The sequence below is a fragment of the Haliotis rubra genome, unplaced genomic scaffold (assembly GCF_003918875.1).
Source record: "Haliotis rubra isolate DU_JTF1 unplaced genomic scaffold, ASM391887v1 Scf14, whole genome shotgun sequence".
NCBI classification, from domain to species: Eukaryota; Metazoa; Mollusca; class Gastropoda; order Lepetellida; family Haliotidae; genus Haliotis; species Haliotis rubra.
Genome location: NW_025765336.1, coordinates 4,165,493 through 4,191,230, shown reverse-complemented (window position 1 = coordinate 4,191,230; position 25,738 = coordinate 4,165,493). Strand labels below are relative to the sequence as shown.

The 25,738-nt window shown below is 46.1% G+C and overlaps 1 protein-coding gene across 1 annotated transcript in view; it reads left to right on the top strand.

Moving 5' to 3' along the window:
- Window positions 1-25,738, top strand: part of LOC124268743 (phosphatidylinositol 4-phosphate 3-kinase C2 domain-containing subunit alpha-like) — a 71,854-nt gene that overhangs the window by 22,861 nt on the left and 23,255 nt on the right. The window contains 23 exon segments of the mRNA XM_046703773.1: window positions 28-1,324; window positions 1,754-1,830; window positions 3,323-3,471; window positions 5,693-5,816; window positions 6,302-6,413; window positions 6,991-7,061; window positions 7,464-7,533; window positions 7,985-8,119; window positions 8,999-9,075; window positions 9,873-10,100; window positions 11,328-11,453; window positions 12,156-12,320; window positions 12,945-13,050; window positions 13,662-13,723; window positions 13,908-13,988; window positions 15,131-15,319; window positions 21,957-22,050; window positions 22,686-22,780; window positions 23,332-23,509; window positions 24,128-24,236; window positions 24,725-24,790; window positions 24,864-24,883; window positions 25,412-25,541. Coding sequence (XP_046559729.1) covers window positions 80-1,324; window positions 1,754-1,830; window positions 3,323-3,471; window positions 5,693-5,816; window positions 6,302-6,413; window positions 6,991-7,061; window positions 7,464-7,533; window positions 7,985-8,119; window positions 8,999-9,075; window positions 9,873-10,100; window positions 11,328-11,453; window positions 12,156-12,320; window positions 12,945-13,050; window positions 13,662-13,723; window positions 13,908-13,988; window positions 15,131-15,319; window positions 21,957-22,050; window positions 22,686-22,780; window positions 23,332-23,509; window positions 24,128-24,236; window positions 24,725-24,790; window positions 24,864-24,883; window positions 25,412-25,541 — 3,709 coding nt within the window. The 5' untranslated portion in view covers window positions 28-79.

Sequence of the window (25,738 nt, the reverse complement as noted above, 5' to 3'; positions counted from 1 at the left end):
CCTAATTTCTGTTAATTTGTTTTTCAGAAATGGTTCAATATACATGAAAACAATAGAGGTGTGAGGTTCTCTGTGATCAATGGCGCTGCCGTCAGGTTCCCGGAGCAACGGATTTCCCATCCTGGAAGGGCCTCCTCCTATACCCCCACGACGAGAGCTGGACCGAGCGGCAAGCCTACAGCTTCAAACAGGCAATGGAGCACCTCCCATCCCGCCCCGTCATGCTAGCCTACATGAAACCCAGCCAGTCAGAGTCCCTCTGAGGGGCACAAATTCTGAGGCACATATACATCTACCCAACAAAGCACTTATATCCCTGTCACCCGTAGAAAAATACAAGTCACCCATAGAAAAATACACACCATCGTCCAACGCAGAGTCTGGCTTCCTAGCTGACCTGGATGGCTTAGACTTTACTGATCCTGGCAGACATCCTTTCGGGAAAGAACGGAGAAGTTCCTCTCTGGAAGATCTTCCTTCCAGCACATCCAGGAGTATCTACCCGGATATCAGTGGTGCTTTCAATGAAATCAGACCCAATGTGTACGGACAGCAGACGACAATGTACCCACAAATTCCAAACCCTAACCCAACCTCATCATATGGATGGAATCAGAACTTGTTTAACCAAGGCTACGAACAAAATAACGCCAGTAATGTTCCTTCCTACCAGGCTCCAGCGCCACCTATAGGATTTGTCTTGGATGTTGTTCCACCAGTACCAGGTGTGGGATGTCCGGGGAATCCCTTCGCTCCTCCGAGCGGTCAAGGAGCGTGGGGAGGGTCAACGAAGGTCAACTCCTTGCCTCGACCAGCGAGCTGTGGTGATGTGTTTGATTCTGCTTGGAAGGAAGTTGGTGTTAATGATGGCGGGTGGGCACAGTTTGAACAGAAACAATTTCTTCAACCTTCACCAGCTCAAAGTGGTTCCAGCTCAGGTGATTTAATGAACTTTCATGGGGAGCCTGTTGTAGAGTATGAGTATCTGTCCCTGGACTATTTTGACCCTTTGTATGATCGAGCCAGGAAGGAATCGGTGTCTGTTGTACCAAATGAAGCCTCCTTTTCGTTTTCATTTGGAGATGCTTTCCCGAGTTTCACAAAAGCTCAGGCTGAACCACAAACTCCCGACACAGAGAAGTGTATTAACCAGTTAGATGAATGGGCATCGGCAGACCGAACTCAAATACATGTGCAGGACTTGGATGTGCCGGTGCCTGTCGGTGAGAGTGTGACATACAGGTCGGAGGGGACGAGTCTTTCAAGAGAATCATCCACCTCAAAACCACCACCAAGACCGCCATCATGGAAAACCAACACCAAGGTATTCATACATTTGATATTATTCAGTTGAGATTGTTTGTCGGTAGGAGCTTAAAATGTTTCCAATGGTATTTCCTTTGTAGAGATTGTGTAAGAAAAATCAGAATCGGATTTGGGGTGAGAATATGTTCCCTTAAACCCATGCTTGTATCAGCATGGGGATTTCAGGGCAAAGTGGGTGCCCTGTACCCTTTGGTTTTCACTCCGTGGAGATTCCAGTGCAGATTAGATTCTCAGTCCCTCATACTTTGTGGAGATTTCAGGGCAGGATAGGTCTCCTGTATCCCATGTTCAGAGTCAAAGTTAAGTGTCCATGTTGAACTGTGGTATCTCAGTGGGCTAACACTGTATAAGTATGGCTATGTACAAGCAACATTACACTGACATGCTTTTGATGTTTTTCACAAACTGTAAATTCCTCTGCTTGCAGGCCAGTATGCCGGAGAAACTACGGAAACGGTTGTTCAGTGATGAAGAATCAAATGCTTTCTGTCAGATGGTTGCAGAGTAAGTGATGAACTGATAGCTCAGCTCACAGCTCCATTTAGGGGAGAGATGCTGGCTCTGATTATGTGTTTAGAGAACAGCTGCTGGCTCTGATTATGTGTTTAGAGAACAGCTGCTGGCTCTGATTATGTGTTTAGAGAACAGCTGCTGGCTCTGATTATATGTTTAGAGAACAGCTGCTGGCTCTGATTATGTGTTTAGAGAACAGCTGCTGGCTCTGATTATGTGTTTAGAGAACAGCTGCTGGCTCTGATTATATGTTTAGAGAACAGCTGCTGGCTCTGATTATGTGTTTAGAGAACAGCTGCTGGCTCTGATTATGTGAATGGAGAACAGCTGCTGGCTCTGATTATGTGTTAAGAGAACAGCTGCTGGCTCTGATTCATTGATTAGAGCTCAGCTAACAGGTCTGATTATGTGTTTAGAGAACAGCTGCTGGCTCTGATTCATTGATTAGAGCTCAGCTAACAGCTCTGATTATGTGTTTAGAGGACAACTGCTGTACAAATTCTAGTACTTTTTGCGTTTAGTCCCATCCTTATCGGCACATGAGAAATATGCCCTCGAATGGCGTGAGCACCATATTTGGAAATCATTTTATCATGATGAAAGGAATCTATTCAAATGTATTCCGACTATCTTGAGTGGAAATTGTTTGTTTGCAGACACACCCACAGTCTTCTTACAGATTCCAAACTGACAGTATACATGTGTTCAAAATGTTTTAACATTTTCATACATAACTTGTAGGAGTATTTTCCTTCATCACCTACAAAAAGGTGATGCTTCAGATTAGTGTTGGGAATTGGTTAAAATCTTATAATTGATGATTGGTTCATTACAACCGATCAATCGTCGAAAATAATTGGTTAGCGTCATGTATGAAATGTTGTTGGTTATTTTTGTAAAAGCACAAAAACATAAAGAAAAAACATGTTGTTCTTTGTGGTGTTTTTTTGCAAATTGCACATCTTTAAAGGATGACTAGTACCTTAGGAACATAAATTTCATGGGGTTTTACAGATAAATTCAATTGTCACTTGGAACGAGCTTGTAGTGCTCATGAAATGTAACCGACAAAACCAACCGTGTGAAAAATATTGTTAATGCAAAAAGTGTTCCAGAATTGTTTGTGTTCGATTATGAGAAAACATGATCGATTGTTTGGTCATTTAGTCACTGCGACCAATCTTCGATTATTTCAATCAATCGGACCAACACTACTTCAGATAGTCATTTGTACAATGAAACATACATTCACGATGAACTAGCTTAGTGATGTTCACCTTACAAACTTTCAAGATTTGTTTTGCTGTTTAATTTGTAGATGTAACACGTTAATGTGCCATGTTAACCTGAAAACACACATTGTTTATTGACATTGTAAATCCAGCAGAGGGTGGAGTCATCAGATTTTGAAAATTGAAACAGATATAAGTTAGCCTATAGCGACTTCTACGGGGAGAATTTTATGTGAGTTTATTGCCTTCAGACTGAAGAGTCACTACAAGTCTACAGATGAGAAGGCTAACCCTGGACTAATTATTTCACCTGTCTCTGACAAGAAACATAAGCCAACATCAGTCAAGGTCATCATCCATTTCAAACCATCTCAAGAACCAGTCAGCTTTACCTGTGATAGTAAGTACTCCCCTGTCTTTACCTGCCCTCACCTGTCAGGTTACCTGTGATAGTAAGTACTCCCCTGTCTTTACCTGCCCTCACCTGTCAGGTTACCTGTGATAGTAAGTACTCCCCTGTCTTTACCTGCCCTCACCTGTCAGGTTACCTGTGATAGTAAGTACTCCCCTGTCTTTACCTGCCCTCACCTGTCAGGTTACCTGTGATAGTAAGTACTCCCCTGTCTTTACCTGCCCTCACCTGTCAGGTTACCTGTGATAGTAAGTACTCCCCTGTCTTTACCTGCCCTCACCTGTCAGGTTACCTGTGATAGTAAGTACTCCCTGTCTTTACCTGCCCTCACCTGTCAGTTTACCTGTGATAGTAAGTACTCCCCTGTCTTTACCTGCCCTCACCTGTCAGTTTACCTGTGATAGTAAGTACTCCCCTGTCTCTTTACCTGCCTCACCTGTCAGGTTACCTGTGATAGTAAGTACTCCCCTGTCTTTACCTGCCCTCACCTGTCAGGTTACCTGTGATAGTAAGTACTCCCCTGTCTTTACCTGCCCTCACCTGTCAGGTTACCTGTGATAGTAAGTACTCCCCTGTCTTTACCTGCTCCACCTGTCAGCTTTACCTGTGATAGTAAGTACTCCCCTGTCTTTACCTGCCCTCACCTGTCAGGTTACCTGTGATAGTAAGTACTCCCCTGTCTTTACCTGCCCTCACCTGTCAGGTTACCTGTGATAGTAAGTACTCCCTGTCTTTACCTGCCCTCACCTGTCAGGTTACCTGTGATAGTAAGTACTCCCCTGTGTTTGCTGTCTTTACCTGCTCCACCTGTCAGCTTTACCTGTGATAGTAAGTACTCCCCTGTCTTTACCTGCCCTCACCCTGTCAGGTTACCTGTGATAGTAAGTACTCCCCCTGTCTTTACCTGCCCTCACCTGTCAGGTTACCTGTGATAGTAAGTACTCCCTGTCTTTACCTGCCCTCACCTGTCAGGTTACCTGTGATAGTAAAATACTCCCCTGTCTTTACCTGCCCTCACCTGTCAGGTTACCTGTGATAGTAAGTACTCCTGTCTTTACCTGCCCTCACCTGTCAGGGTTACCTGTGATAGTAAGTACTCCCCTGTCTTTACCTGCCCTCACCTGTCAGGTTACCTGTGATAGTAAGTACTCCCCTGTCTTTACCTGCCCTCACCTGTCAGGTTACCTGTGATAGTAAGTACTCCCCTGTCTTTACCTGCCCTCACCTGTCAGGTTACCTGTGATAGTAAGTACTCCCCTGTCTTTACCTGCCCTCACCTGTCAGGTTACCTGTGATAGTAAGTACTCATCTCAACTGTATCCAGGTTAGAAATGGTCTTTAGTAACCCATGCTTGTCGTAAGAGGCGATTAACAGGATCAGGTGGTCATCCTCGCTGACTTTGTTGACACATGTCATCATATCCCTGTTGTGAAGATTGATGATCATGCTGTAGATCACTGGATTGTCTGGTCCAGATTTGATGCTTTACAGACTGCTGCCATGTATCTGGAATATTGCTGAGTGCGGCATTAAACAACAATCAATCAATGTTTACCTTTCTTCCTATGCTTGTGCTCCTCATATTTCTCATTAGCATCAATGAGACAAATATACTGAAGGAAACAAACAAGGAACCACATGTCAAAGCAGTGTTCCTCTATTTATTCTCAAATTTTCACCTACAGTGCAAGACAAGGCTTGTGAAGAAAGTTGGAAAAGAATCCAGGAACACTTGTGCTTTCATGTTTTCCCTTTTTTGTTTCCCTCAGTATATGTTTAAAAATTCTTGTTTGGATTTCTTATTATGAAGTGGAGCTTGTGTTGAATACAGACGAGATGATTTTTGTAATTTCATATTTCTAAAGTGCTGCAGCGAGCGAAATATGTTTGAAAATATTTTAAATTAATCGTGAATGGAACCTGTGTTGGATGCAGACAAGATGAGTTTTGTAATTTTCTCGGATATGATACAAAGATGGAGAGAAAACTTGTTGCTAGTGACTGTGTCCTTGACCTTGACCCAGTGATCCTGACCTTTGTGGATTCTTGGCAGAACAGAGCATCAGTTCACTGTTGTTGGAAGCAATTGATAAGATTCGGCTGAACACAATATGGGAACTGAGTGATTGTGTGACATTCCCTTTTGTAAGAAATTTAAGACCACATGGGTTGTGAATGACATCACTGATTCTGACTGAATGGTTTCAGCGCACACCCTGGTGGAACACGTGATCAGCCAGGTGGTGTACAGTGAGTCTCCGAGTCACGGCCAGCAGCTCACTTCATCCGACTTCGTGCTCAAGGTGTACGACAGGGCAGAGTATCTACAGAGGTTAGATTGTAGAAATTCCTCAAAATTATCTGGTGTTTTAAAACTCATTTTATGAAACTGCCTACCCAAGAATTACAATGTTGATTAATAATATTTATTAATAAAAAATACTTTTGCTTTCGTCCTATTCTAGGTATTTAGTGATCAGAAAAAGAGGAAAATTGATATTGGAAGGGAAATAACTCTTGTCATACCAAAGCAGCACCAATGGCAGCAGAATTCAGTACACCCTGTCAACCAGTTTTAAAATTATTTACGCATAAAACATGTTCTCGTGGCTTCACAATTATATTTTAATTCTCTTTTCAATAGTACATCTGTAATCATAAATATTATCATTGTTTAAAAAAAACATTGAGAGGAGTATCCAAGGAATTGGCTAAGAAGCATGGCAAACACACGTAAGAAGACAATGAGTTTACGTGTAATCCATAAGCATGGTAGCTCCTGCATGAGGACTGCATGTATGTGTTCTCGTCCTCCAGCCACCTGTCCTTGTCCTCCCTGGACTACGTGCATCACTGCATGAAGCTGGATGAGGACATCCGCTTCCAGATGCTGCACAAGCAGGACATCCTCCACCCCTTCCTGAGGACGGTGAGTTGAACAAGTCCCGTGTCTAAATCTTCCCATCTCCACCCATGAAGATCCGGGTTAGAATTGATCTTCAGCAACCCATGCTTGTTGTAAAAGGCGATTAACAGGATCAGGTTGTCAGGCTCACTGACTTGTTTGACACATATCGTCGTATCCCGTTTGCTTGAAATGATGCTTATGCTGTTGATCACTGGATTGTCTGGTTCAGATTCAATTATTTACAGACCGCGGACAAATACCGCCGCCATATAATTGGAATATTGCTGAGAGCGGCATTAAACAACAAGCAACCATCCAGGATCCTTGTCTCTCTGTATGATAATGGTTCTTGTGCTTGCATCAGTGGCAATTGATGATGTCACCCACCTCTCTCATTACGTGTTTTGACCTGAAATACATACATCAAGTGGATTTGGTGAAAGTAAAAGTATCCTTGGCCAGCCTGAGATATTGGGATTTTATCAACTTATTTTCATATGTTTGATCTCAGCAGAAGACACAAGGGTGGGGCTCTGTATAGCTCTGGAATATTGAGAGTAGTTTGTCCACACTGTTGCACACTGCTTATTGTCTGCAGGTGGACGATGACTCACAGAAGCTCCTCTTCCCCAAGGAATACATTAAGACGGACAAGGACGCGGTGTCCAGGTGAGACCTTACTTGTGGTCAATGAAACATAGGTGCCAATTTGCCCGATTTGGAAAAGTTTCTCCTCAACTCAGCATGTTTTACAATAGGATAGTTATGTTCCGAAAACAATCATGTATGAAATTTGCATTTGAATCATCAGTTGCCAGTATCACAACTTTCACACTTCTAGCGGTTACTAGCTTTTAATCAATTTATAAAAACGAGATGTGATTGTTGCCCCAAAAGAAGGAAAGATTACATATGCATGATCAGCTGAGGTGTCATCATTTTTTTATGTTTTCAAAAGGTACAGGTTCTTTTATTTCCAACCTTTTTCTTTGAATTTTATGAAGGAACTAAATTCATACAAATGTTTTTCTTACCTAATGTACTAAACTTGTCCTGTTGCCATGGTTACAGGGATTCCTTGGAGATTCTCCTGGACACTTTCTACCAGGAGATGGAACGTATGAGTGACCTCGTGCTGAAGGTGATGGTCACTTCCCACGATAACTACAGTCGATAACTCGATATCTCGGTTATCTCGATATAACATCTCGGTCCCGGCAAAATCCTTCATAATTTATCATTATTCAAGCTCTTTTAGCTCGATAGGGATGTCTCGATATTTCTGATATCTCGATATAATTTCATGGTCCCAACAGGCAAAATTACCCTTTTAACTCGATATTCACCTAACTTTCATGGGCAAGTATCCCTCTGAACTGAGGTTGTTTCCACACGTTTACACACAGTGCAGCATGAATCAATGGGATGCGGTAGGGTAAACTAAATAGGGCTAATTAACTATAAACATAGTTTCCGTAATATGTTGCATGTGATATACCACTCAAAGAAGTTAAGGATCACTCGATGATCGCATGATATATTGAATGTGGTTGTGTGGAAGATATGAAAGAAGTAATCTTTTCTTGCTTCAGGGTGAAATTGAACTAGTCCAGCCGAAACAGATCCATCAGTCAGTGAAGGCGATCTGCACAAACCTGGCCAAGATTGAGACGACCGACATTAGCAAGACTCTGGAGAGACTGGAAAGGATTCTCTCTGACTTGAAGGTGAGGATGCCGAGATTATTAGGGACCATTCATAATATATGGCTAGGTGGGGTGATGATGATTTTTATGGAATAGTATGAACAATGTGAATGACTGACATGCACGCACGCACGCTTTAACCACTAGGCTACCCTGCCGCGGAATAGTATGAACGCCTTGACACTGCGACGCGACGCACGCACGCGACGCACGCCTTGCGCGCATCGCGACGCGACACTCGCTCGCTCACTCACTCACCAAATTTATGTACACAGTAAATACCCCTCCTCCCCTGCACATCATGCACAAATTCAGTGACGACCCCCCTAGTACATGTGTAGAAAGTTGATGACCCCCCTACCTCCCCAGACCAAAATGGGTCACCCCTCTTAAAATCATTATCATCACACACACGCCACCATCACCACCCCACCCACCCTCCCCCACTCACCTGGGATATTGAAAATATATTTTCCTTGATGTTTTTGAATCGCTCAGTCACAATTTGTCTGGCTAAAAACATCAATAATAAAAAATAATGTCGATGGGAAGAAACATTCATTTATTGATGTAATAAATGTGTCATCGATGATATCATACCTAAACTGTTGTTGTGAAATTTTGGTTTAATTTACTCACACAGTGCACAGAGTTAAGGCTGCTTCTAGATTATGTTCAGCATGCAGTTTTGTTAGTAATCCATGCATAAATATGTCATCACTCACCAGTAATAGATTCACATTTAGTTATATAATGATAGCCAGCTCTAGTGACCATGGTTACAGTGGGATATAATATGACTGATGTTGTTCACTCACTCACTCACTCAGATTTTCTCCTGTTATTGATCCTCTTACATCACTCAGTCACCATGGTAACAGTGAGATTATTTCTTTTCAGAACCCCAGCAACAGAGCAAGCTCCCTGATGGCCGGCTCTGGAACACAGGCTGACAGAGACACCATGGACGCTATAAAGTAAGTGATTTGTTCGAAACACCTCATAGTGTACTTACTGTGAAAAAGGTGAATCCCTCATAGTGTACTTACTGTGAAAAAGGTGAAACCTCATAGTGTACTTACTGTGAAAAAGGTGAAACCTCATAGTGTACTTACGGTGAAAAAGGTGAAACCTCATTGTGTGCTCATTGTGTAAAAGTAAAACCTCATAGTGTACTTACTGTGAAAAAAGTGAAACCTCATAGTGTACTTACTGTGAAAAAGGTGAAACCTCATAGTGTACTTACTGTGAAAAATGTGAAACCTCATAGTGTACTTTCTGTGAAAAGGGTGAAACCTTATGCAGTACTTAGTATGAAAATGTAAAACCTCATACTGTACTTTCTGTGAAAAAGTGAAAAAACGTGAAATCTATAACCTCATTGTGTGCTTATTGTGTAAAAGTAAAACCTCATAGTATACTTACTGTGAAAAAAGGAAAACCTCACACTGTACTTACTGTGAAAAACTTACTAGGAAAGAAATATAAGCTCCTACTGTACTTACTCTGATGAAGTGAAACCTCATACTCGGGATAGGGTATTAAAAGAAAATAGTAAAACTTCCTGAGAGGTTACATGAAAATAATGGTCTGTGAAACAAGTATCTGTGACAGGTTAAAAAATGTACCCACACACTTGTCCCAAGCAGTGAGAATAGGGACATGCTCAAACACTGAAATCATAAAACCCTCGCATCAATGTTTTCTCCCTCCTCCTTCATCCCTCCTCCCTCATGCCGGCTCCAGGACGGTGACTGTGTGTTTGTTTCTCCAGCGTGGCGATCCGGTGTTCCTACGTGGAGGAACTGCAGGAAGCCATGGACCAGATGGTCATCTCGGTGAAGCAGCTGGTGCGTATGTACTGCCACACCTTCCACACGGACTTCACCCTGGGGCCGCCACTCGAAACCCAGAAGGACATGCAGGACATCACCCTCATCAGGGACACTTTCATAGTACATGTTGCCACCTCTCATAGGATGCCCCAGGCTTGGCTTAACCAGTGAGTACAGCCTTGTAGATGGTAGGGATGGTAGAGGGGTGACAGGTACCTGTTTGGGAAGAAGTGGGATGGGTGACTGGGGTATCTGGTTGGGTAGGTGGGATGGGTGACTGGGGTATCTGGTTGGGCAGGTGGGACTGGGGTGTCTGGTTGACTGGGGTATCTGGTTGGGTAGGTGGGGGGTGTGGGTGACTGGGGTATCTGGTTGGGCAGGGTGGGATGGGTGACTGGGGTATCTGGTTGGGTATGGGTGACTGGGGTGTCTGGATGGGCAGGTGGGATGGGTGACTGGGGTATCTGGTTGGGTAGGTGGGATGGGTGACTGGGGTATCTGGTTGGGTAGGTGGGATGGGTGACAGGGGTATCTGGTTGGGTAGGTGGGATGGGTGACAGGGATATCTGGTTGGGTAGGTGGGATGGGTGACAGGGGACATCTGGTTGGGCAGGGTGGGATGGGTGACTGGGGTGTCTGGTTGGGCAGGGGTGGGATGGGTGACTAGGGGTATCTGGTTGGGCAGGGGTGGGATGGGTGACAGGGGTATCTGGTTGGGTAGGTGGGATGGGATGGGTGACTGGGGTATCTGGTTAGGCAGGGGGTGGGAGGATAGGTGGTGTCTGGTTGGGCAGGGGTGGGATGGGTGTCTGGTTGGGCAGGGGTGGGATGAGGTGTCTGGTTGGGCAGGGGTGGGATGGGATCTGGTTGGGCAGGGGTGGGATCTGACAGGGGTATCTGGTTGGGTAGGTGGGATGGGTGACTGGGGTATCTGGTTGGGCAGGGGTGGGATGGGTGTCTGGTTGGGCAGGGGTGGGATGGGTGACAGGGGTATCTGGTTGGGTAGGTGGGATGGGTGACTGGGGTATCTGGTTGGGCAGGGGTGGGATGGGTGTCTGGTTTGGCAGGGGTAGGATGGGTGTCTGGTTGGGCAGGGGTGAGATGGGTGACTGAGGTATATGGTTGGGCTGGGTGAATGGGGTTTCTGTTTGGGCAGGGTGGGAATGGGTGTTGTAAGTCAATAGTTAATGTGGCAATATCATCTGTACCATAATTGTACAAGAAATTAGCATTTTTAAAAATAGATTCTTCTTGGCGAAAACTCACACGTATATTCAGTCGTATAGTCAGTCGATGGTTGATGATCGATGATCAAGTCCCACTTCTGACTGTGGCATACAACAATGTTTGTCTGTTCTAGCTATGAAGGATACAAAGTTGTGTGTCTGTTCTAGCTATGAAGGATACAAAGTTGTGTGCAGCTTGTACCATGGAACAAAGAAGCTGGCTGAGGATGTGTCCACCAACGTAAAACCTGCAGTCACCTCGGGACTCTGTGAGAGAATAGTCTGGGATGAATGGTGAGAGACAACCTCCATAATAATATATGGCTAGAGTTATGTCCCTTTGCAGTCACAGGATCTGTTCATTGTGGACTTGAGTATCTGTGAGAGGATTTTTAGGGATGAGTGGTAAGAGACTCTAACACAGCTAGAGCAGGTTGTCCCAGTGGTGTAAGCTGCTTCTCTCCCTTAGGAGTGACAGGATCTTTCAGGGATGGCAAATTTTTGCTGATCTGTTGATTTCTGCCGATTTTATTTATAAATTGCTCAAAAGCTCTCCGCTTCAGGGGGTAGGTAACCCCCCATTTGATGACACAATACTAAGTTTTCAGCTGAAAACAGATTTTCCTGTTGCCATGGGGATTTGAATGCCAGTCTGTAGGCAAACATAGGGACAGCTGGTTCTTGATATCTTACTTAACAATGAAACGGGGCATGATTGAGCCACTCCACCACCTGCAACAGATAGTAACTGCATCACCTCCTTTTATTAGGAATTGATGGTCTTTATGTTCTGCCTGGGTGGTGGGGTAGCCTAGTGGTTAAAGTGTTCGCTTGTCACGCGGGTTCGATTCCCCACATGGGTACAGTGTGTGAAGCCCATTTCTGGTGTCCCTTGCTGTGATATTGCTGGAATATTGCTAAAAGCAGCATAAAACTCACACACTCACTCACTATATTCTGCCTGACTCTCAAACACCTTTATGTTGACTGTTGCAGGATAGACTTCAAAAACATGTCGCTGTGCATCTTGCCGCGGGAGTCTCGCCTCTGCCTGACGCTGTGTGGGTTGAAGAGTCCACAGTCCGGTGGATCAGCGGACACCACACACAAGGTGACCATCGTCCTGGGAGGAGCAACGATCCAGCTGTACAGTCAAGATGGGTCAGTCTCTCGTACTCCTCATTCCTAGTGATTTGGGGGGGTTGAATCCCAAATATATCTTGATTAAGCCACTTGACCTGTTACATCATACCGTACATGCTTATGAGTTTGACAGAGTATTAATGTAGTAAAGGTCAAGGGTCCTGATGAAGGGGTCACCAATTCTTTTCAATTTTTGACGTGGGGTTCGAGGATAGAAAGGATCCCCAGGTGCCGATGCTGGCTGGCTGTTTAACGACACACTCAGCAATATTCCAGCTATATGACATCGGTCTGAAAATACTCGAGTCTGGACCAGAGAATCCAGTGATTAACGTCATGAGCATTGTTCTATGCAATTGGGATACGATTACTTAAATGTTGATGACAACACAGTACAGGACCTTTTAAATGCATCACCAGTATTCTCTACGGTTTATTCTGATTCACAACACTATCTTAGTACAAAGATGGTTATAACTACACCATTTGAACAGTAAAAGTGTGAAGATTTCTTCATGGAATTGCCACAGGGTATATCAATTTACACAAATGCACTCACTCTGCCAGCTACTTTTCTAAGTCAGTAGGCCTTAATGTGTGGTATGTGAACCTGGTTAAAACTTCAATGTTGTTTCTTCACAGCCATCTGAATCAGGGAAGCCAGTTGGTCCCTCTCATGATGGGCGTCAAGGCTGATCCGATTATGCCGTCTTGTAAGACACTGCTGCCCGACTCTGTGCTGCTACAGGTTTGTGTAGTGTTGTCTTTTTGTTAAAAATTAAAAATTGCAAAGATATCCCAACTGATCATTGGTCATATCTTACTTGACCAATACTGAAGTTAGTTCTGATAATTATGGTGATGACTTGAGTTTAAAATACTGCTTCGTTTCTACAGATTGGGGGGCGGTGGGGTAGCCTAGTGGTTAAAGCGTTCGCTCGTCATGCCGAAAACCTGGGTTTGATTCCCCAAATGGGTACAATGTGTGAAGCCCATTTCTGGTGTCCCATGTTTGGATATTGCTGGAATATTGCTAATAACGACACAAAACCTCATCCACTGTTGTATTGAAGCACAGACAAATTCAACAGTATCCCCCTCTAAACATCTGATTTTCAGTTGGTATCGTCGCCATTTGGCTGAAATTATGCCCATGTGACGTTAAATTGTAACTCGCTGATGTTCACTCTGATATTCTGATTTGAACCACCTACCTAACTTCAACACCTGAATCTGTTAATGAAGTTTAGAATTGAGAAGTTCAGCATTAATATGTGATGACATGTGCTTATACATGTGAAGCTCAAAGTATCCACACAGTCATGTCAGTGTTTGTCAATATACGCTTTCTTTTTAAAGGTAAATTTGCCAGATTTTGAGAAGAACCTGTTTTTCCCAGAAACTATCAAGAAGCCAACAAGGTAGGTAGAAGGGGATATTGGAATTGTAGTTGTCACGTGTTCTTCATAATCATCATCAGAGTTAAACCCAAATCACTCACTCACTCAATCCATTTGTCATGTGGTTTTGTCAACTCACAACAGGCAGTTTTACACCTACCTGTACAACCCTGTACGCACTTCTAACCATTCCATCCTTTTGCAGCCCCCGGAAGTCGTACAGCATGTTGATCCCGGACATCAAGAAAAGCATAGAGGATGTGCTGGACAAGGACTCATCATCCACGTGAGCTGCTCTCTTACAACCCTTCTGTACCTACAGCTGCTGAAACCGTGAAACGCATGCAAGATATTTGGTTTTAGCCTGCAGCTGGGAAACACAATACTGTAACCCAGCTGCAGGTATAAATTTCTGGCTTGTTCACTAAATTCACTCAAAAGGCATTTGAGTTACTCACCCTTGCTGTTTACAAAGTCATGATGCCCTAAAGTGATGCATTCGCTAAAGTTTGGAAAGAATTGTTGTAGTATGAAACTGAGTCAAGATACTTTGGGGGGGTCACATCGGCAGTGGCGGTATTCAGATGAAACAGAGTTGCTTCCCTTGACATGAAATCTCCCCTGTGGCTATTCGGGGAAGGAAGAAAGAGAACCTAAAGGTTGTTGACCTTGATGACTGTTTGTTAACATGTCTGTTAGCAAGAGTCTTTGCTTATACTATCACTGGTTTACAAGGACGCGTTCATCAATGTGATCGTTGCACCAGGGTAGCCATAAGTCTATGTTAAAGTATGGGAGATGTCATCACCTTAGCACTACAAGCACCATGTGTAATAGGGCCCTCTTACACAAGGTGATCTTAGCACTAATGGGAGTTACAACCGTCTTAGTGCTAAGACTTTCATAAGTCTATAAGTATGGGTGTTACAACCGTCTTAGTGCTAAGACTTTCATAAGTCTATAAGTATGGGAGTTACAACCGTCTTAGCACTAAGACTTTCATAAGTCTATAAGTAAGGGAGTTACAACCGTCTTAGCACTCAGACTTTCATAAGTCTATAAGTATGGGAGTTACAACCGTCTTAGCACTCAGACTTTCATAAGTCTATAAGTATGGGAGTTACAACCATCTTAGCACTAAGACTTTCATAAGTCTATAAGTATGGGTGTTACAACCGTCTTAGCACTCAGACTTTCATAAATCTATAAGTATGGGAGTTACAACCGTCTTAGCACTAAGACTTTCATAAGTCTATAAGTATGGGAGTTACAACCGTCTTAGCACTAAGACTTTCATAAGTCTATAAGTATTGGAGTTACAACCTGTCTTAGCTCTAAGATCCCTTTTTGCAAGTGGATTCAGACCCTTGTCTCAGATATTGCCAATAACGTCTAACTTTGTGTTATCATCTTCTTGCCATGATGCAGATACGCCGCAGAAGAGATGGAGATCCTATGGACATACCGCACCTACCTACACGAGCGTCCCGAGCTGCTGCCTCGGATCCTGCAGGCGGCCCATAGCTGGGACTGGGCGTGTCTGGCTGACACCTACGCCCTCCTCCAGTCTTGGCCCCCGGTGCAGGCCATGCAGTCGTTTGAGTTGCTGCTGCCCCAGTGAGTATCCCAGAAGTGTCCTGATGTATACTACACAAAGCAAGTTAAGGATAGTCGGAATTCTTCATGTTACTGTAGTTAATCAGTGGTGGTAGAATCATCCCGTCCTTAACTACTTTTGAGTAGGGTATCTCATGCAAACCAGTTATTTCTTTTTCATAGAGATCGTCCTTGGGGTACATATTATGCATTTTCCGAGCTGAAAATGTCCTGTGACAGTTGTATCAATGTTTTTGAATAAAAATATTGTACAATAAATAAAAATCTTTTTATTTATTATACGGCCCCCACCTCGTGGAGTTACCTCCCGTTACGCATGCGTACCAACTGGGTAAGCACCTAGGCCTGTATCATCATTCCTTCTGCTGTCACTGCCAAGACAAGTCGCATGTGTCGTGCAGAGCTGACCTCTTGTGAGATAAAGAGAAAGATAATGTCTGAGACGCCACCTGTATGTATGGTCTTTATTCTGTCCTTGAACGGAACAGTAAAGCTTTGCGGTCGGTTGTTTCATAATTGTGACTTTGTATTAATTATAAAATTTACGCTAGCACTTTCCCGTGGTTTACGCACATGTAAAATGCTCTTCCATGGCGGGAAGTTTAGCGTGCCACATGGTTGTAATATTGCGTATTGAACCAACTATTTCTTCCCGTGGTCGCATTCACGTATTTTTCAATGTTTTCTACGTGTATCTTAGGCTGCTGGTACCCTGTTAGCTACATGCTTGCGTGTTTGCTTTCAGGCGTTTTCTTCATGTTCGGACTGCGGGCAAAGTATCCCTCGGGCTGACCGACATGTTATGTGTATTGTGTGCCTTGAGAAAACCGGCCATACACCAGATACTTGCGAAATCTGTTTGGGTTTCTCCCCCCGGGCCCAGAAGAGACGGGCGGCCGACTTCCTCTTCTATAGGGAGATGCGTGAGGCGGGAGGGGAATTGACCCAGGTCCCCCCGTCAAAAGCAAAAAAGCCTAAAAGTAAAGGGAAAAAAAGCTAAAGCACGTAGTACGGCGCCTACACCTGCTCCTAGTAGCGGATTTGATATGTCTCTGATTACTCAGTTATTCCAGCAGCACATGAACTCGGTGAAGTCCCTTGTTCACGAGTCGGTTGGAGGTCTCCGCCAGGAGTTCCTCGCCCACTCGGAGCAGGGGCCGGAGAGTCTGGGGGTGGGATCGCCGAGCCCGGCTCCATCCCTCGGCCTGGAGGCGTCTATCGATCCGTTGCCTCTGGCTTCGGGTCCGGACACCTTTGGCTGCCCCGAAGGGGGAGGCTTCGCTCCCAGTTCCCCTCTCGGAGTTGGCGTAGGGTCCGTTGAGGATTCCTGGGGTTCCGGTCCCTGCGCCGTCCCGCCCCATGAGAGCGGAGGCACCAGTTCTGCCTGGTCTGCCTCCAGCGTCTCAGGACCGGGGTTCGTGCGTGATGGCAGGTGCTGACGCGGGGCGCTCTGTCTGTTCTTCCCTCTCCTCTGTGCCTAGTGCTAGGCCGCCCACCGGGTCGGGGTTCGGGTCCTCTTCACGAGGAGACCCAGCCTTGGAGTCGGGCTCGGGGAGGTTGAGGGTTGAGGGTGCCTTCCGTTTTTCGTCAGCTCTGAGGGAAGTCCGGCAGCGCATTGCCGAGTTCCTTCCCCAGGCCGCGGTGCCTACCAGTCGCTCGGACTCGACTGAGTTCCGCCTGCCAGGCGAGGCGTTTGCCCCTCAGCAGCCTACGAAGACGCTGCTCCGCATTCTGCCGTCCTTGGTGCAGGACGTGCTCGATCCCCTCCTGTCTGGGTCTCGCCTCCGTTTCGACTTGCCTGAGCTTGTCCGGAGGTACCAGCTGGGGGAAGATTCCCAGTTCGCTGTACCAATGATCGACGAATGTGTTTTCACTTCGGTCGCCCTGGGGGGAGGCTGGGCTTCCTCCGGAGCAGCTCCAGCTGCCAGGCAAGGGCGTTTGACACCACCTTTTGCCCTCGCGGGCGCCCCCCTGCTGCATGCGTACCGGACCTACGAGGAGGTCTACCGGAACGCTATGCAGCAGGTGCGGTCCATGAGGCCTACCTCTCCTCGATACAGAGGTCGGCCCTGGAGCCGGAGGGGCACGCTGGAGACGTTTCTCCGCATGTCGTTCTGCTCCGTCAATTATCCGAAGTCCAGGCACACCTCTTTGCGCACAACTCTTTGCGGTCGGCTGCGTCGACGGTGATGTGCGCAGTCATGGGGATGCGCAAGCTGTGGCTGTCAACGTCTCGGTACTCGGCAGCGACACAGCAGACCTTGCTGGCCCTCCCCTACTGTCTGGGAATGACGTTGTTTCCTGGGGCACAGCAGGTCATCCGGGAGGCTGCCGCTGCAGCTACCTCCTTCAAGGACTCCAAGGCCTTGTTGGAGCACCCGCGGGCTTCTCGCCCCCGCGCTCCCGTTCCGACTTCCTCCGCCGGGGTGCAGCCTACACCTGAGTCTGCTGGCTGGCCTCGGCCGCTAGGCAGGGGTAGACGGAGGAGCCGTTCCGCCAAGGGTAAGGGCAAAAAGCAGTCCTCTTCGACTGGCTCCCAGCCTTTTCGCGGGCTCGGGAGGTCTGCCCCGACCTCCCGTTAACCCATCAGGCTGTAGACCAAGCCGTGTGTCCCTCCCAGTCAGCTCCGCTACTCGAGACCACTCACGCTCTCTTACCCAACGTCCCAGTGGGCGGCCGCCTCTCTCAATTCCTGCCGGAGTGGGAGAAGGCTACAAACAACACTTGGGTGCTGTCCACCGTCAGTGTTGGCCATTTACCACTGTGGAAGCGAGGTCTGCCAGACTTCACCGGCATACGCCGCAATCCGGTGCCGTCATGTCAGGCGGACATACTGCGCGACGAAGTCCAGGCTTTGCTGGACAAGTCCGCTATCGAGCGCATTCCACCGGGCGAGGAACAGGCGGGATTGGCTCACGTCAATCGACCTAAAGGATGCGTATCTACATGTGCCTATACATCCATCGTTCAAGCAGTACCTTCGGTTCTCTTACGACGGGATGAATTACCAATTCAAGGTGCTCCCCTTCAGCATATCCACTGCCCCCAGGGTGTTCACCAAGCTCATGTTAGTCCCGGCTACCCTCGCTCGCTCGCAAGAAAGGCGTTGTGACCCTTACCTCGACGACTGGTTGCTCGGTGCACTAACACAGCCAGCGAGCCTAGATTCTACTCACAGGGTGATAGACATTCTAGTTCGACTGGGATGGATCATCAACCTCAAGAAATCCGACCTGGTATCCACCCAGGACTTGGTTTTTCTCGGGACGAGGTTCCAAACACACAAGGATCTTGTTTCCTTGTCGCCCGACCGGGTCACCAGAGTACGGGAGATGGTGTCTTCGTTCCTCTCCCAGCCCCAGGCACCAGCACGGACTTGGCTCCGTCTACTGGGCCATATGGCGGCGACGATCTCTGTAGTGTGGCGGGCGCGGTTGAGGATGCGCCCTATACAGCAAGCTTTGGCGAGTCTGTGGGCTCACTCGCAGGACCTGGAGCGGAGGACCTGGAGCGGAGTCTCACAGTCCCCGGGTGGTTGTCTCCTCACCTTCAGTGGTGGACCAATGTCGGGAATCTCACCAGGGGTGTCCCCTTGGAAATCCCGACGCCAGCTCTTACAGTTCAGACCGATGCGTCCCTCACGGTTGGGGGGGTGTTCTGGGCAGTCTGTCGGTGTCTGGAATCTGGTCCGAGGCCGAAGCCCACCTTCACATCAACGTGTTGGAACTGAGAGCTGTGTGGTTGGTTTTCGAACGCTTCCGAGAGCATGTCCAGGGCCAGGTGGTTCGTCTTCAGTTGGACAACCAGACGGCCATGTCATACATCCTGAAGCAAGGCGACACGGGTGTCCCGGAAGGCCTCCGGAGACATGGGACTTTCTCCTCTGGTGCGACCAGTCGCGATTGTCAGGTACTCACTGTTTATCTCCCGGGGCTGGAGAACGTGCGAGCAGACGCTCTCTCTCGCCGGATCCTGGCCCCGCAAGAGTGGATGCTCGACCGGCAGATATTCGGAGTTATCTCCCAGTTGTACGGGTCGTTCCAGGTGGATCTGTGTGCATCCGGCGGGACGAGTCAGACACCCGTGTTCTGCTCTCGAATACCGGACCCGAGGGCGTTGGCTGCCGACGCCTTCCTGCTGGATTGGACAGGCAAAGTGCTCTGGGCCCCGTACTCATTCCCCGTGTCCTCTCACAGCTGTCCACCCAGCCAGCTCAGCTGCTTGTGCTACTGGCACCGCTTTGGCCGTCACAGAGCTGGTTTCCGGTAATTCGCAGGTTTCTGGCTCAGCCTCCTGTTCTATTACCTTGGCGACCGGACATTCTCACTCAGAACGGGCGCCCACCCCAATCCAAGGATTCAGTGTGGGTGGCTTGGCCTCTGTCAGGTCTAGCCTTGAAGCACGCTTGAATTCCTGCAGCAGTTGCAGACACAATTCTGGCTTCGAGGCGGATTCGACCAAACGTTCAGTATGAGGATAGGTTGTCCCGCCATGCGCGCTGGTGTTCAGATAGGGGGATTGCAGATCCCTTTTCTGGCGGATTTAGTCCGAGTATTGGAGTTTTGCAAGCCCGCTTGGAAGAAGGCCTGGCGGCTTCGGACCATTCGTGGCTACTCCAACGCTATTTCCACCTTTCACACCCTGTCGATGGTGCTCTTCTGGGGCAGCACCCTCTCGTACAGCGCTTTTTAGCTGGCTCGGATTGGGTTAGACCTGCTGTCAGCCGAACCAGCCCACCTTGGGATTTGTCAATTGTGCTCGATTCGCTGTCCGGTCCCACTTTCTCACACCTATTGGCTATTTCCATTCAGTTGTTAGCTTGGAAGGCTGTATTTCTGGTGGCGGTAACATCTGGTCGTAGGGTCGGCGATTTACATGCTATGTCGTCCGACCCGGCGCTGACTGTGTTTCACACTGATCGTGTCAGTATTCGCCTCCCGGATACTTACAGCCCGAAGGTCGATCACGCTTTCCATGTGACAGCTCCTATCGAACTTCCCACTCTTACCCAGCCTTCCACATAGGGGACCTCTGCAACGAGCACTCACCCATTGGATGTCCGTAAGACACTCAAGGTCTATCTCAAACGAACTCAGGGGATCCGTACGGGTACCCATCTGTTCTGCTGTTACGGTGGCGGGAAGGCTGGGCTGCCGGTGAGCAAGCAGACTTTGTCTCGCTGGCTAGTTTCGACTATTTGTGCTGCGTATCAGGCTAAGGGCAAGCCTCCCCCTGAGGGGTTGAAGGCTCACTCGGGTCAGGGCAGTAGCCGCATCAAAGCTTTTGGATCGGCACTCCCCATTGAAGAGATCTGCTCTGCCGCTATTTGGAGCCGCTCCTAGCGCGTTTATTCGGCACTATCAGCTCGATACACATTCCGTGTCGTGGCGAAGCTTTGGCCATTCTGTTCTCTCCAGTGGACAGTGTCCTGCCACCCTGACCGAGTGAGTCTTGGTTCATTGGTTTTGTTGACGCTGCTGTTCAATACTGTGTTTTTATTGACATATCCGCTGCTGGGCGCTTAACCTCATTTCGATCCTCTACGGAGAATATAGGTCGGTAGTGAGCGTTTTTAAATTCCCCCCTCCGGTGCTCTCTAATCGACACAAGGTGGGTGGGGGTTTGTTTACATTTCGCACCATGTGCGAATTCTTATGCGAACCTACGAGGTCGTCTATGAGTGCATTTCCTCCCTGTCAGTTCCCCTCCCATAATGCCTCTCGCGGAAGCGCAAACTGGGACATGTGACAGGTGAGTGATTATGGCGTCTGTTACATTATTCAATTAGCGATTGCTATTTGTATATGCTTGGACAGAATTCCCTCCTCCCTGGCCTCCGGTCTTTGGGAGTCTGTGTTTATGCATAATATGTACCCCAAGGACGATCTCTATGAAAAAGAATTAACCAAACCTGAAGAGGTTTTCAATTCTTTGAAGAGAGTCTTCCTTGGGGTAGGGCCTCCCGCCTCCCCGCAATTCTGTTCACTGATTTATTCAGCAGAAGGAATGATGATACAGGCCTAGGTGCTTACCCAGTTGAGTGCGCATGCGCCACGGGAGGAACTCCACGCAGTGGGGGGTTAAGTTTTAGATATGTTTCATTTTCATTCAAATCTGCAGTTTTACAATTTGCTTAGCAGAGTTGCCTCCCTTAAACATGCAAGGATTTGATGATTGTGGTTTTAATGTCTTAAGATGCTTTGTCTACACTAGACCCATGTGGGTTTTGAAAGGGGTAGAAATATTATTACCTTCCTCCTTTATGTTCTTCCTCTCATTATTAGACTGCCCCAGCTTGTTTGAGTGCTACACTGAATCAAATTCACTCTATTCACCACTTGTTGTACACTTAACCATGCGGGGATCTGCTGATCCTGGGTTTGAATCCCAGATTTTGGGCTGATGATTGTTTGTTTCTAGCACTGCAAATGTTCGATTTGATTCCCAAGAGGGGTAGAACCTACAATCTGCTTCCTCCCCTCAAGCTGACACACCTTGATACAACTGAAATACTGTCAATAACAGAGTCAGCAATCACTGACTCACTTTGGGAACAAAAATCTCAGTACATTAAGTTATAATTCTGGTGAAAATTCTGAGTTTGTCCACAATATCGATCTACTTTCTTCTTTTTCAGGTTCCCTGATCTCCGAGTGAGAGAGTTTTCTGTCGATAGTCTAAACAAGATTCCAACTGATAATCTGATCGACTTCCTCCCACAACTCATTCAGGTAAAGACTATTCTTCACACAACTCATTCAGGTAAAGACTATTCTTCACACAACTCATTCAGGTAAAGACTATTCTTCACACAACTCATTCAGGTAAAGACTATTCTTCACACAACTCATTCAGGTAAAGACTATTCTTCACACAACTCATTCAGGTAAAGACTATTCTTCACACAACTCATTCAGGTAAAGACTATTCTTCACACAACTCATTCAGGTAAAGACTATTCTTCACACAACTCATTCAGGTAAAGACTATTCTTCACACAACATTGACATCATGGGGGTCATTGGTTCGACTATTAATTCGACTAGGTCTCAAGCAACACTTGCTGGATGAGGCACACATAAATCTTGAAGTCCAAAGGTTAGGGGAATTTTTTGGGGAGAGGGGATCTGCCCCTGCTAAACAAGTTTCAGTACTTCTGTACCGATCTTGATCTGCTCCTGATCTGTGCAGAGGGAGATTCTCAAAATGTTTGTGTAACCATGGTAACTGTTGTCACCTCTACACCTGCATGTGACATGTTATACCCTTGTGTAACCATGGCAACTGATGTTCCTGTCATGAATATTCATGAGCTGCATTCTACAGTTTCATCAACTGTGATCTCCTGTTTGGGTTTGGCTTTCAGGCTCTGAAGTTTGAGAGCTACCACAATTCATCTCTTGCCCGATTGCTCTTAGAACAGTCATGCAAGAGTATTCGATTTGCCCATCAATTCTTCTGGTAAGTGGAAGAAAATTCTACCCTGTTAGCTGATCAGTCTTGTTGCAAAACCTTTATGAATATAGGACAAAAGATTACCATTTGTTTTTGAACTGGTCACAACATGAAGTGACTTGAAAGTTCTATCCTGCCGTCTGCTTAACTTTATTGAGAAACATTTAGATTTTTCTGCTGGAACATTGTGTTTGAACCAATTTTGGCCAATATAGCTTGAGTTGAAATAGTAAATCACTCACTATTATTGTCATGAAGGAAAACTGATTTCTATGGATAGTGAACAGCTTTTTTGCAATGAGTGCGACGTTTCGGTGTAGGTACTAACACCGTTATCAAGCATGTGTTATCTATCTAACACTTGCTTGATAACGGTGTTAGTACCTACACCGAAACGTCACACTCATTGCAATAAAGAAGTTGACTATCCATAGAATTCAGTTTTCCTTCATCTTCACAACTTCTAAAATGCCTCTCAAAGAAAATATTATTGTCATGTCACGATGTGATGAGAAGCTGTAGATATGTGTCTTTCCATGTCTTCCTTCTCTCTGAAGGCTGCTGAAGGGTGCTGCTGCGCTCGATCCAATGTTCAAGCGCCGATATGAGCTGATGTTCGTCGCTCTGGCCAGTGTGGCTGGTGACGCCCTCTACAGGGAGTTTAAGAAACAGGAACATCTTGTCTGGACACTGTCAGAAACAGCAGTGAAGGTCCAGAAGGCCAAAGACAAAGATGTGAGTGGGTCTTCTTAAATGTTTTTGACATTTGTTTCTAGAACTGTGATCATTTATCTGAATCCTGGTCATCTGCTTTGAACGCAGGAAAACCGCTATGGTATGGCACAGAATACACCACACTGCACAAGCTGCAATGCAAACACCATGCACCACCTTGCACTTGGTGCACTGCACACTGCATAAGCAACACTGCACCACATTTTGTGGTCTGCACATAACACAACTGACACTGTATACTGTGTTCCCCACTTCTACCCATAATGCATCATGTTTTCTCTCCACACCTCCGTCTCACATTCTACCATGTTCACACCTGATTAAGACTTTGACACAGATGGCTATTTGAGCCATGTGTTGATTCTGTCAGGCCAGAACAGATTATCAGAGCCAACAATATGGCTGACTCTATGTTGTTGTGCCTGATGTGGATTAATGCTCAATAAATTCAAGCCCCACAGTTTGTCAGAATCCAGCATAAGATTACTTCCACTTCCATCACTTAGAGGATGGGGATGGAATGAGATGAACAAAATAACTACATGTGTTTACAAATGTCTGACCTCTGTCTAGGAATTATAAATAGTTTGTTTAAATAAGACATGTATTCATTTCCAGACAACATTGAAACGTGAACTGCAAACAGTCTATGACCTGTTTGAAGATAAAGGGAGGCTACTCTTGCCTTACAACCCTAGTCTAGAAGTGTGTGGCATTGACATAAAGGTGAGTGGAGATGGAAGTTCACAGACTGATCATAATAGGTTTGTTAATCTTAGGACTATCTTGGTATTTATCAGATTATCTGAGCTAATCTTCTGAAAGAATTTATCAATATGATTTTAAGAACATGGTGATTTAATTTTCACTTTCAGCAATATTCCAGCAGTATGGCGGTTCTGTAAATAATCTAGTGGTTACCAGACAATCCTGGCTCAGCAGCAGCATGAGCATCAATCTGCGCCAATCCCCCGATGACATGTACAATCAGCGAGCCTGACCACCGATCTGGTGTCCCCTCTTGCGACAATATTGTTACTGAATATTGCTATTCTAACCAGCTTCAACCAAACTCAGTCAGTCAGTCTTTATCATTGATACAGTAGATGCAGCATCACATGTTACTCTCATGCACTACCAATCTTCAATGCATAGATTTACTACAATCTTCAAACCAATATTTCTGACTTGTGTTCCAAAGAATATATGTTTTAACTTGTGTTCACTTGCAATGCGTTCCGCTCAAACTGGTGTTCAAGAACTCCAACACCAAGTCTGACCTCCTATGTCATGTTCAAGGTAACACCGTCTATGTCATGTTCAAGAACTTCGAACATGTCAAGTCAAGGTAACACCGTCTATGTCATGTTCAAGGTAACACCGTCATTTCAAGGTAGACCGTCTATGTAGCTTCAAGGTAACTGGTCTATGTCATGTTCAATGTAACACCGTCTATGTCATGTTCAAGGTAGGTCTATGTCAAAGCAATAACTTATGTCATGCTAAGGTAACACCGTCTATTCATGTTCAAGGTAACACCGATCTAATGTTCTGGGTAACACCGTCTTCAAAAGATTCTATGTGCAGTTGGTCACCAGCAAACCATCGGATCTGCTGCAATCTGAGTTTGAATCCTGGATTCATGCCTTAATGTCTGGGATCCATATGGTTTGGCACCAGCACCATATCTGCTGGTTGAGTTTGAATCCTGGATTCAGCATGATTGGTTGCATTAGCTACCACCTCCATCACATTTTCCAGCATCCACCTGCCACAGATTCATATGCATCAGTATACTGTGTGTTGATTGTCCATGTTAAACTGTTGCATGGTGTCTTAGTGGGCTAGTGCTAAGAAAAGGGCATTACCACCTGTAAAACATCCCTGTTTGATCCTCCACAGGTGGGAGACGACATTCGCCAGGACATGTTGACACTGCAGATGATCCAGATCATGGACAGACTCTGGCTCAAAGATGGCCTTGACCTTCGTATGATCACATTCTCCTGTCTGGCAACAGGGCCAAAGAAAGGTACATGATGAAAGTGGAACATCCTTTTAAACCATTAGACATCATTAACCAGCTCTGTACTTTGCAGTAAAGTTATTTGAGATTTACAAATTTATAATTGACAGAGATTAATTCTGGAAAGAAGTATTTCCAGATTAGCATGATGTAACTATCAGTTTTGGAATAAAAGAAACTTCATTAATGAGATATTTTTTCAC